The sequence below is a fragment of the Callospermophilus lateralis genome, chromosome 9, assembly GCF_048772815.1.
Source record: "Callospermophilus lateralis isolate mCalLat2 chromosome 9, mCalLat2.hap1, whole genome shotgun sequence".
Taxonomy (NCBI): Eukaryota; Metazoa; Chordata; class Mammalia; order Rodentia; family Sciuridae; genus Callospermophilus; species Callospermophilus lateralis.
Genome location: NC_135313.1, coordinates 38509415 through 38522792, shown reverse-complemented (window position 1 = coordinate 38522792; position 13378 = coordinate 38509415). Strand labels below are relative to the sequence as shown.

Below are 13378 nucleotides of genomic sequence, written 5' to 3'. Positions count from 1 at the left end.
AGAATAATCTCAGAAATATAATAAAAGTATATTCAAGTGTTTCCTGTATTTTTAATTCTACTGATAAAAGAACTAGCTTGTTACCAAGATATCTTTTTCTATTGCAGAAGTGGTCGCTTTGGGAACTGTGGTTTCATCAGGGGTAGCCAAGTCTAAAACATCATCTTGCTGCCTGAAAAAATGATAAACACAATATTGAAAAAAATATAAAGGGCAGTTATAACATGAAACAATATTAAAAATACCAGGACTGTTTTCTATTAGTGAAAAAAAGCATTTCTAAACATTTTATAAATGGTATATATATGTATTTGGTACCATATTCCCCCCAAAATACTTTCTTCATATTCATGAGGAGACAATTGTATTGGAAGTGATTTCCAATAGCTAATTCAAAAGCCATTCCCTTTTCTATGGCTTTTACTCATTCTCCTTCATTACTCCAAAATCAAGCTCTCTCTGTATTTGCAAAGCAAGGTAATTTATAAATATGGGTTTTAATGGAAGCACTGATAGAAATAACTTAAAATGCTCTTTTGCAAAAGAAACAGATACGTATTTCAAAAGGAGTTTTCTCAGATTTCTAGAGAACTACAAGTTAGCAAGAAGTGACATGGAAGCTCATATGTTCAGATGTATTTTTATTGGATATGTGCTCATATAATACCATTATGTTTACAACTATAATATAATAGAAAATCTATGCCAAGATATGAGCCACATTTTGTGATTTTTTTTCTGGGGCTCCACTGTACAGAAAGGCATAGTTCACATCCTCAAGAAAAATAAGTTTTTCTGGAATAGCATTAACCTACTTAGCATCAGGTATATCATTCTCTGGATCTCAAGTTTGTCTGAGATGGATCCAAGGCAGTGATGCTGTATTTAAAAAAAAAAAAAAAATCTCCCCACTAACAATCTGGTGAATGAAGACTGGAGGTTACAGAATACCCAAGCTACCAAACTAAAGAATAAACCTTTTAATTCATCTGTTGCAAATCCAGGAGTCGTGTGTGTGTGTGTGTGTGTGTGTGTGTGTGTGCGCGCGCGCGCAATTTTACCCTTATTCTTTTAAATTATATGAGCAAAAAAAAAGTCAAGTCTTTGGGTGATTGTTCAGTTTAATTCAATACATCACAGGTGCTCAAAAAATGTTTATCAAGTGAGGGAATGTGAACATTAAAAGTACCTTGAGATCTTCAAGGTATTCAGTAGTTAGAAGAGAAGAATTGCTTATTTTAACCACAAATGTAATCTCATTACATTATTGATTGCATAGAAAAGAGGAACTAATACAACAGTAAGATTCCAGGCATCAGGAAATCTGGATTCACACTCTACTATTATAAAGTTTTTTGGTTTTTTTTAAATTAATTTTAATACCTGCTGGGTTTTTAAATGGTAGAAATGTTCATATTATTTACCTTGATGATTCCTGAGAATCAAACATACTTCATCAACTATGTAAATAATGCCTACCTAGAGAGATGCAGAAAGACCAGGGAAAGGGAAGAGGAAAAACACTAGATTTATATGATCTACTGCAGAAATTCTTGTAGTCAGGGTAAAGATTCTTTCAACTCTACAACTCTATGACTCTTTCATTCTAAGGTTATTGTCAAGATTCTGCTCATGGGAAACAATGAAAAGAAAAGCTTTTTCTTGATCACATATTTCAGGCTTTCAACATTTTCTCATATATTATCTCTCACATCCATTGTTAAAATAACAATGACATAATTATCCTCACTTCACAAGAAACTGAATGTCATGGAGATTAAATGACTATCTCTTGGTCATTCAGCTAATTAAGTACAAAAATAAGGATTTGCTCAACAATATATACCTCCAAACAGCCATGCTCTTTCCAATAGAACAACATTCCAATTAGAAATAAAACAAGCAATACAGGAGACACTCAAGTTGGTCAAAGATAAAGTAGGATATACTTTATATCTCAAAGATGAAAATAAAAATGTTGATTTTCTTCTTCTTTATAAAAATTAATCAAGACTTTTGGTAAAATAGCATGAATGTACCCTTTTTCAGTTTCACCCTGAAAATGGTAGTAAAATGATTTTAACCCATAATTGAGAATAGATTTAGAAGTCATCAGTTGAAGGAATATTTCTGGAACATGAAAAGAAGACAGAAGATAGAAGAAATCATTTAAGATACCAGAGTCATGCAGGAAGGAAAGCTGTCTGTCTGCAGACCTCCAAAAGGCCCTGGTCTTGCAGTCAGCAGGAATCCAGGCAGGAAATGAGTAGGAAGAATGAAAACCAGGAGGTTATCTGAATAGCTAGCTAATGCCAGTAAATTAGGCAATGTAATGCAAAGGAATACATTCTCAAAGGCAACAAACATGACTGAAAAAGGGAAAGTAGGAACAGATCTCTATCAAGTAAACTAATTGGTAATTAATAAATTTCCCATAAAGAAACATTCAGGTCCAGATGTCTTCATTAATGAATTCTATCAAACAAGAAATAAATACCAATTCTACACAAACTCAGAAAATAGAAAAGGTAAGAACACTTTACCAACTCATTTTGTGAGACCAATAGAAACCTGATCTCAAAGACATGACAATAAAATTATAGGCCCATATTATTCACAAATATAAATGAAAAAAATTAGCAAATAAAATTCAACAACATATTAAAGATTATTCACAATGACTAAAAAGAATGCAAGGTTACTTTAAGATAGGAAAAGCAAATAATATAAAATACCATATATTAATAGAACAAAAGCCAAAAGCCAAATGACCTTTTATCAATAGACACAGAAAAAGCATTGAACAAAAGTCTATTATCATTCATGAAAAAACTCTCAAAAAACAAGGAAAGAAAGGAAACTTCCTCAACCTGATAAAAGTTATCTTCTATTTTCATTTACACATTTATTTTGTCCATGTTCCCATTTTATGTGTTCTTTTAAATTTAGCTTTTATTTTTTATTATAAATTAAAAAGTTATAGTTCTATCTATTTGGGGGTAAAAGTGATATTATGATTTATAAATCCAGCGTGTAATACATAAATCAAGCCAAGTAACATATTCATCATCTCAAGTACTTACTTTTTGTAGTGAGCACACTTGAAGTTTACTCTTCTTTCAGTGATTTTGAAATGGACATTATATTATTATCTACCATATTTGCCACACTATGTAAAGATTCTCAAAGGAAAAAAATTCTCTCCTCCTGCCTAATTGAAGCATTGTATCCTTTGACCACCATCTCCCCATTTCCCACCCCATCCCTACCACTTGGTAACCATGATTCTATTCTCTGCTTCATGAGTTCATCCATTTTACATTCCACATGCAAGTGAGAACATGTGGTATCTGTCTTTCTATGACTGACTTTCGCTTAGCCAGTTCTTGAAAGCCATCTATGTAATTGTAAATTACAATTTCCTTTATTTTTAAAAGGCTGAATAGTATCCCATCGCGCGCGCGCGCGCGTGTGTGTGTGTGTGTGTATCACATCTTTTTATCCAATCATCTGTTGATGGACACTTTAGTGTCTATAACCTTAGTGTCCATAACTTGGGTCTTATGAATAGTGCTACAATGAACAAGAGAGTGCAAGCATTTCTTCAACATACCAATTTCAAATCTTTTGGATAAATACCCAGAAGTGGGATTGCTAGATCAATGGTAATTCTATTTTCAGTTTTTTGAGAATTTTCTATACAGTTTTCCATAATGACTATACTCATTTACATGTCCACTAATGGCATTCAAGGATCCCCTTTTTTCCACTAAGGGAATCTTAAATATTCGCAATTAACATCTCACATAATTGTGAAAGACTGAATGCTTTAACCCTCAAGACAAGGAATTCCATTCTCAGGAGTTATTTTCAATAATGAGCCAAAGAACCTAACAAGTATAAAAAGGAAAGAAAGAGAAAAGAAAAGCAACCAGATGGAAAATGAAGATGTAAAATCATTTTTGGTGCAGACAGCATGATCAATATATTATGATCATATATATTATGGTTTAGAAATGAGGTGTCCCTCGAAAGCTCATATATGAGAAAATGAAAGAAGGTTTAGAGGTGAAATGATTGGGTTATGAAAAGTCTTAACATTTCAATGTGATAATACCCTGATAGGAATTAACTGAGTGGTGACTATAGGCTGGTAAGGTGTGGATGGACGAGGTCATGCCTTTGGGGTATATATTTGGTAAGTTGAGCTTAGTCTCCCTGCTTTCATGCTGAGATGTTATGAGTTGTTCTTCCCTCCACCACCCTCTTCCACCATGACTTTCCACCTCACCTCAGAGCTCCACGGAATGGTGCCAGCCATTTATGAACTGAGATCTCTGAAACCATGAGCCACAAAATAAACTTTTCCCACTCTAATTATTCTTTTCAGATCTTTTGGTCACAGTAGTGAAAAAGCTGATTAAAACATTATATATGCATATAATGGACTAGAAATTATAAGCACAGGAATTTGTATTAAGAAAGCTCATCTCAGTCACTGCATGCCCTCATGTCCCCTTGGAATGTGCCCTTCTGACTGGCCAATTGGCATGGCAGAAGACTCTGAGCCTCCTAAACCTGTTCACTTTCTAAAGAGATAGCCCTCTTCCATCCAGTACCATTGTGTTCCAGCATGTCTACGCTCATCAAAGGTAGTATTTATTATGCATAATAAAGTTTTATATTCAAACCATTGAGAAAGAAGAAAAAAAGTTCATCTTTCTTGGCCAGGGGTTCCAAGTAGAAAAAAAAAGTTTCTTAAGAATTTTTAGCCAAAGGCCTTCCATTGATTTGGGTGTTGATTTTACATTGGTTGTGTTATGCAAGCACACTTAAACCAAGAAAGCAGTACAGGTGGACCTAACCGGTAATATTCTAGGGTGCCTGGCAAAAGCAAACCCAAAACTACTCTAGACAAGGCACATAGCCTCAATTCAGCTGCATAGAACTCCCATAAATACCCCTCATGCACTTTCTAAGCACTCAGTACCCACTGTCATCCCTTCAAGATGGTCACCCAGCCAGTACAATGCCACAAGAGGAAAGTAAAACAGGGTCCACAGGTGGGTGAGTCACCACAGTAGGTCATGAGACCATATTTGTTCCACAAATGGTTGTATCCTGACTCGTAATGAAACAAAAGAGGGTACCAAACAACTTACGTGAGGCTGTGTGGGAACAAGGCAAGGAGGAACTAGTAATTTGAGTCTACAATGCTCTCCATCAAATGTTCTAAACCCCAGACCAGGTCACTCGGGCCATACTCCCATTACAGACCATTCCACCCCATTCCTTTCTACACAAGGAGACCCAAACATCAGAGAAGTCACCATATCACCTGAGCAGACAACATGGGGGAAAACAAACTAGCCAAATTTTCCACCAGCTTCCATACCAATAACCAGAACTCACAGAAATTTTTCTCAGCCAACGTCAACCATTAACATACATACGTTTAAAACTCATGAGGTTTAAAAGTAGGACATGCTTAATAGGGCTAAACTCAAGGTCTTTCTTTATTTATACACTGACCTCACTGCAACAAGACTTCAAGGCACAGAAATATTATATTTTTTTATATTTTTAGATAAAATTTCCCAGGAACTCTAATGAGGCTAATGCATAATAGAAGCGTTACAGAACTTACATTATGACATTAACAAGAGTACTTCTAAAGTTTTCTCTTTCTTTATATGGAGATTTGCCCTTTGATTTGGAAGTAGATGGTTTAGCGTGGCCATCATCAATTTGGTTGAGGATTTTGCTTTTTTTCCCAAAGTGTTCCATGTATTCACCTGGAATTAAAGAAAAAAATTATCCCTTTAGAAAGCTAGCTAAAATATTTAAGTGATTAGAAAAAATGCTAAAGCAGCATCCAAGAAAAAAAAAAAGTGCTTTAAATTCTTAAGGAACCCTAAGCTAAACTACTCTGGTTTAATATCATCATGCTAGAAAACTTTTGTCTATTTCAAGAATATTCAACTGATTTATCCTATTTTATTAATATAATAAACAATTTTCAATTATATTTGCATAGGATCTTTTTAAATGAACAAGATTAAACCTATGATAAAACTGAATATAAACTATTTAAGAAAATTTAAAGAACCAGAACCATAATAAAAATGTTAATATTAAATGTAATAAATCTGATAAACAATGTTTTTTTGTTTTGTTTTGTTTTGTTTTGATACTGGGGATTAAACCCTAGGGGTACTTAACTACTGAGTCACATCCTCAGTCCTTTTTATTTTTTATTTTTGAGACAGGGTCTCACTCAGTTCCTTAGGCCTCACTAAATTGCTGAGGCTGGCTTTGAACTCCTGGTCCTCCTGCCTCTCAGCCTCCTGAGCCGCTGGGATTACAGGTGTGTGCCATCAAGCCCAGCTGATAAGCACTATATTTTCAAGGAGTCAGGATAATAAAAAAAAAAAAAATTAGCAACTCAGGAGGTCAAAGCAGAGAATCACAACTTTGAGGCCAACTTCAACATCTTAGTGAGACCTTCAGCAATTTAGCAATAACCTATCTTAAAATGTTTTTTAAAAAAAGAGGGCAGGGGGGCTAGAGTTATAACTCCATGGTAAAGCACATCTGGATTCAATCCCCAGTTCTATTACTATCACCACTACTATGACTACTGCAACTGCTCCTAACACTACTATTACTATTACTACTACTGGTAATCGTAATAATGAATTAAATGACTAATTTGGAAGTAATATTTATATCTCATTAAATCCATCTCAGAAAAAATTTAATAGAAGGGCAAATTTTAACTACTATAAACAAAAGTTTTATGATAAACATCCCAATTCCTAAAATATCATCTCTAACAGCATTTACAATGAATGGCCTGAAATAACTAAGAACTGAATCAATTACTTTCTGATGGAAAATATTTGGGAGTAATTTTTCTACTTGACATAAATCTCATTTAGGCTTTATAATTTTGTGACTCTATTAGCTAAATGTTGTGTTTTTTCCTCTAGAAACTTTCTTAAATCTAATATAGAATATTGAAGTTCTTACCATATGACTGTTCATTTTTAACACTAAAAGTTTCTGGAATCTCATTGTCTTGCTTTATATTCAAATTAAACGAAGGGGCCGCCTGCTGCCACTGGGGCTTTGTACTCACCTAAAATATGAGATTTAAATAGCATTAATAAGAAATGTGTAGATTTTTTTCATGAAATATATGTTTCATAAAATGCCGACATTTTCTCAAACAAATCAGGAATGTGGGAAGGAGGTTCAAACACTCAACAGCAGATTTTACACAAGAACACATAGTATGTGCTACTTGAGAGACATTACCAAAATCCGTGCTGCCAGTTCGATATGGATATCTGTTACCTAAAATTGAGGTGTTCATTCTGTTAATACCCAGATTTTGACAAGTATCTCTATCTTTTTAAAATTTTAACTAATACAAAAAAGACTAAAATTGTACATATCAATGGAGTACCCTATAATGTTTCAATACATACATACATTGTGTAATGTTGAGATCAGATTCAACATACCTACCTCCTCACACATTCATTTCTTCTGGTGAAAACTTTCAAGATCCTTTCTTCTAGTTTTTTAAAGTATTCAGTATATTATTGTTGTTTATAGTTACCCTACTGTACAACAACACACTAGAACTTCTCATTTTTATCTATCTATACTTAGGACCCATTGATCAACCTTTCCCTATCCCCACCCTCCTTGGTAAGGTATATAGGTCTAGGAATTTGTCCATTTATTCTAGGTTAGGTCTAGGAATTTGTCCATTTATTCTAGGTTATCAAATTTGTAGGCACATAGTTGCTCAGATTGCTCTAATGGTCTTTTGGATTTCCATGCTGTTGTGATGTCTCCTTTTTTGTCTCTGATTAAGTCCTCTCTTTTTCTTAGTTCAGCTAAGAATTTGTCTATATTGTTTATCTTTTTGAAGAAAGAACTCTTTGTATAATTGATCTTTTGTATTTTGTTTTTAGTCTCCATTTCATTTATTTCCATTTTACTCTTTATTATATATTTCCTTCTAATAACTTATGGTTTGGTTTTTTCCTTTATTTTCTAGTTCTGGTGTAGTAATAAGCTTTTTATTTGTGATCTTTCTACTTTTCTGATGTAGGAATTCATTGCTATAAAGTTCCCTCTTACCACTACTTTTGCTATATTCCATAGATTGCATACATTGTATTTCCAATTTCATTTATTTCAAGAAATTTTAAATTTCAGTCTTGATTGCTTCCTTGATTCATTGGTTGTTCAAATTTAATTTTTAATTAAATTTTAATTTCCATGTATTTGCATAGTATCCAAAATTTTCTTATCTTTGGTTTCTAGTGTTATTACATTGTGGTCAGAAAAGACACCCAATATGATTTCAATTGTTTTAAATTTGCCAACACTTGTTTTGTGACCTATCATATCCTAGAAAATGTTTCATGTGCTGATGAAAAAAAATGTGCACTCAAAAGCTGTTGGATGGAATGTTTTATAGATGTAGGTGCATTTGGTCTAGGGTACAATTCACTTCTACATTTTCTTTGTTGATTTTTCCATTTGGATCATCTTTCTATTATTGAAAATGTGTATTAAAGTCTCCAACTATTATTATATTGGAATTTTTCTTTCCCTTTATATATATTAATATTTTCTATATGTACTTGGGTGTTCCAAAGTTGGAGATTATAAATATATATATATAATGTTATTTCTTCTTGCTGACTGTACCCCCTTGACATTATATGATGACCTTCCTTATCTCTTTAGTATTGCTTTTGACTTAAAGTCTATTTTATCTGATATAAGCATAGCTACTTCTGCTTTCTTTTGGATTCTGTTTGCCTGTAATATCTTATTCTATCCCTTCATTTTCAGTCTTTGTGTCCTTATAGGTAAATGAGTTTCTTATAAGCAATATATATTTAGGTTTCTCTCACTTTTTTTAACCCTTTCAGTCACTCTATGTCTTTTAATTGGAGAATTTAATCCATTTATATTCAGGATGATTTTTCTTAGGTAAATTCTTACTGTAGTCACTACATAACTTGTTTCCTAGTTTTGTTATAGTTTCTTTCTTTCTATCCCTTATAGTCTTCCTTTATGGTTAAGTAGTTTACTCTAGTAGTTATTTTGATTTCTTGTTTATTTTAGTTTGTTATAGATCTTTGTTTTGTGGTTACCATGAGAATTACAAAAATAAACTTTTGACTTTAACAAGCTATTTAGAAATGATAGCAACTTAATATGATTATAAAGAACAGAAACAAATAAGAGAAATATTACTAATAAGAAAACTGTATACTTGTACTGCATTCCTCCCTACACAATGAAATTTTATATCCCAATTTATATATTTCTGTATTACTTAGCTCTTAACATATTAATATAATTATTATTTTTTAAATTATTTGTTTTTAGTCTTCACACTAAAGATATAAATGGTTATACACAATGCTTATAATATTAGAACATTTGAATTTGTTTGTATAATTATTCTTACTGATTAATTTTATACCTTCCATGTTTTCTTCTTATCCATTAATATTTCTCTCAGTTTGAAGAACTTCCTTTAGCAACTCTGGTAGAGATATACTCTCTTAGCTTTTGTGTGGGAATACCTTTATTTCTTCTTCATTTTAAAAGACAGCTTTGCTGGGCACAGTACACTTGGTTGACAGTTTTCCCCTTCAGTTCTATAAAAAATCTCATGCCACCCTCTCCTGACCTATATAAGGTTTCTTCTGAGAAGTCCACCATCATGCAATGGAACACACTTATTTGTTGCTTCTTTTTTCTTACATCTTTCAAAATCTTGTCTCTATTTTTCAACTGATCAATTTCTGGCACCTGATTTTGAATATTAGGTAAGGTCATGGTTTCTTAAAAGCTCTTGATCTTTGCTGGCGTATGATGTTGTCTGCATATGGATTAGGTATTTATTCCATTCTTCCTAATCAGGCTGTGTGTGCATGTATACATGTGTGCTTGTGTGCATGTGTGTGTGTGTGTGTGTGTGTGTGTGTGTATGTTTGCACACATGCGCAAGTCTTTCCAGAAATTTTAAGCAGCCTGGTTATTTTCTCTGAGATTGTAGTAACTTTTCTATTCAGCACTGGATGGTGCTCAGGTCCAGATGTTCCAGGAGTCTGCTAACAGCGTATTGTCATTACTTCAGTACTACAGAGAAATCCAAGAACAAGTTTGTTCCAAATACACTGTTTCTGTGAAATTCATAAAGAATCAGGAAAGTACCTAAAAAATGTAGTCCATGCTCACAAGCCTCTTCCTGAGGCCCAAGTAGGCCCAGATGCCTCATTCAGTTACTGGCCCATGGTCAAGCACTATAAGATTCTGCTAAAATCTGGGAAGAATCACCATAGATAGACCAGTCCCAGGCTTCTATATAATACTTCTTGCCACCAATGTCACCAAGCTGTCACACTCTGAATCCATAGACTGCAAGACCAGCACCACTATGGACTTCCTATTACTAAGGTAGACTTGTACCCCCAGACCACTGCAGCCAGCCACAGGGGATGCTAACTGGGATAGAAGTCCAATCTACTGGGACTGTGTATCTTCCCCTGGCACTGGAACTGTTTTAGAGGCTTTGTCTGCAGGAAGAGACATTAGGATCTGCCCAGTATTAGGTTTTACCAGCCATGTGCTAGGTTCCAAGGCAAATTCTTGTGTTTACTATGCTGTCCTATCCCCAGTGGATGGGGTCTAACACCACACTATGCTGTTGAGACTCTGACAGTGTTGGTGAAGACAGTCCCTTGGCCACCTATACTCCTATTAAGCTGGATTGTGCCGGAGCCTCACAGCTGCATGGCCCTGCAGTTTCAGGGTGCATGAAGGCCTATGCTACAGCTGGCAGTGATGCAGGCTGAAACATGAGTCCATCTCTCTTGGGTACAGGTCTCCAGTGAGTGCTAAGGAAGTTCTGGAGCCCCATTTGCTAGCCCTGGTCTGGTGACAGCTGTGCTAGCTCAGGTTGAGGGACAATGGGTAGAGAGAGTCCCTTGGCCACTAAGCTGGGTCACACCTGAGTGTGATAGTCACAACAAATACAGTCTCAAGAGGACAGGCACTTCCTGGACCCATTCCAAGGATGGAAATTATGAAGATTGAAACTCAGGTCTCTTCTAACAGTGTACAGGTCTATACCTGATGCCAGGGAAGATCTATAGGTTCTGTCTCAGAATTCTGGCATGTGTATGGGTCCTTCAGTTTCTACTAGGTGCTGGGTCTCACCATAGTAGGACTGAGACTGGGTTCTGAGACACTGATCTGCACTAGATTTCATGCCCTGCTCCCCAGAAAGTAGAATCCTGTTCCCTGCTCTGCTGCCTGAGATTGTAGGGGAGCTGGTGGAGGTATCACAGAAGAGGTATCTCTGAAGAAGGATTTAAGGAGTTCCCAGAAAGAAGAAGCAATCAGGAACAGCAGACTTCCTAGCATATGTGATGAAAAAGAATTTCACACTTGCCAATCAGAGGCATAGAGGTTTATTTAAGAAAGTAGACACATATTCAAGGGAGAATGAGGGAAATCTCAAGAGAGAGACACTTTGGGGGGTAAAATAAGGAATACACATTCAAGAAGTCAAATCATCTTCAGAGTGAGAGATGCAGCTTTTTCTGGCTTTTCTTTTAAAGGAAACTTGGTGAGGGGTGTACAGAGAAAGGTATGTAGGAATAATATCAGTCCAGCGAACTCAAGATGGTTTATGATGGTCTGGTCACTCTCCTAATCCTCAAGTTGATGTAGTCTTTATTATCTGATCAGTAGATAGTGCTTAAATGTCCCCAAATTATAGGTTTCTCAAGATATCATATCTCTCTTTGCTTGATCTATTGGGGGGGGGGGGCTGGTGTTAGTTAGCAGTGCACAGATAGCTTTACAGATTTTTCAAGAATCTGGGAGTCTCAGACCTGCAAGAGAGACTAGCTTAAAGAGTGACAGGCCTGGAAAAGTATGCAAAACTTCTGAATTAAAATGTTATTTCATTGTCCTTCCTTTTGTCTCCTTACTACTATTTTTATTTATTTTCTCCTGCCTCAGAGGCAGTCAGTTCCAGAGGCTAATGCGGTTCCTAAAGCTCTGTCTGTGGCTATGGACCAGATGATAGGGGCTGTGGGAGTTGGCTCATCACTGGGCTTCACCATGGTGAACCTGGTCCTGGGTTTCAAGATTAAGGACTCGGCTTAATTTTCCTTCCCTCCTCTAAGGAAATGGCATCTCTCTTTGAGCTGGGCTAATTGGAGATAAGGGAAGGAAGATGCAGAGAACTTTTTTCTTCGTGCCTTCTTCAAAGTATCTTTTTGTTGTGTTTTACCAAAATCAGGCACTGTGGTCTCTTACCTGATTTCTTTAGCTCTCATGAAGGTAGCATGGTGCTTGAGCAGCTGATCAAGTTGGTCTGTCTGTTGGTAGACACTCACTGGAGGGTCTTATCTGCCATAAGGATCTTCCTCTCAAAACCTTCTATTTTGATGAGAAGTTGCCCTCAGCTGATCTCTAGCGCTAATGAGTTCCCTCACATCCCAGCTTCCTGTTCTCATGGCTTTAAACTGCCTGGGAATTTATGCCACCATTTAAAGTTTGGGTCATACATTCTTACACTTACATTATCTGACCAGTCTCATAAAGAGAGAGCAGGTGAGTGGTGATAGGCAACTGGCTCTCACATTCACACTGGAAAACAACAGTGTGTGGAGGGAGCTGCAGCAGACAGGGGAGCAGCTAAATCTTCTAGAAAGGCCATGACTAATTGGCTCTTGAAAATTATTGTAATACCAGAACACAGACCCCTACTGCTAGAGACAACAATTCATCAACAAACCCAGAAAAGATCATTTTAAAGTAAAATCTACATTTGTGTATGTGTGTGTGTGTGTGGTACTGGGGATTGAACCCAGGGCCTTATACTTGCTGGGTTAGTGCTTTCCACTGAGCTACATCCTCAGCCCTTTTCATTTTATTTTGAGATAGGGTTTCACTAAACTGCCAAAGTGAAACTTGGGGTTCTCCTGACTTAGCCTCCTGAGTATCTGGGATTAAAGATGTATGATATAGTTCCTAGAGAAAATCTACATGTTTTCTTAATGCTGAAAATGTAGTCTGTCTCTTGTTTTTAGATCCAGACCAACTTGACAACCCATGCTTAGATTAGCTCCTCTTTCTTCATAGTTTTATTCAGCCCAGTTTCTTACTCCTGCATCCCAAATGAAGTGATTTCACACAAGTCTTTCGTTTTCAGTTTCTTCTTTCTCAGAAAAATAGGTTAGGACAGCTTATAAGTTAGTGCTTTTTCCATCCTTCCCTCTGCCCTTTAAAGATTTAAGATTCACAGAAGTGCTATGAATGA

General features: G+C 35.7%; 1 protein-coding gene across 1 annotated transcript in view; it reads right to left on the bottom strand.

Annotated features, from left to right (window-relative positions):
• The window catches only part of Dnah7 (dynein axonemal heavy chain 7), a 289014-nt gene that overhangs the window by 261361 nt on the left and 14275 nt on the right, over nt 1-13378 (bottom strand). The window contains exons 3-5 of the mRNA XM_077110312.1: nt 7033-7141; nt 5648-5795; nt 85-172 (exon numbers count right to left, since the gene is read on the bottom strand). Coding sequence (XP_076966427.1) covers nt 85-172; nt 5648-5795; nt 7033-7141 — 345 coding nt within the window. The remainder of the gene's footprint in view (nt 1-84; nt 173-5647; nt 5796-7032; nt 7142-13378) is intronic.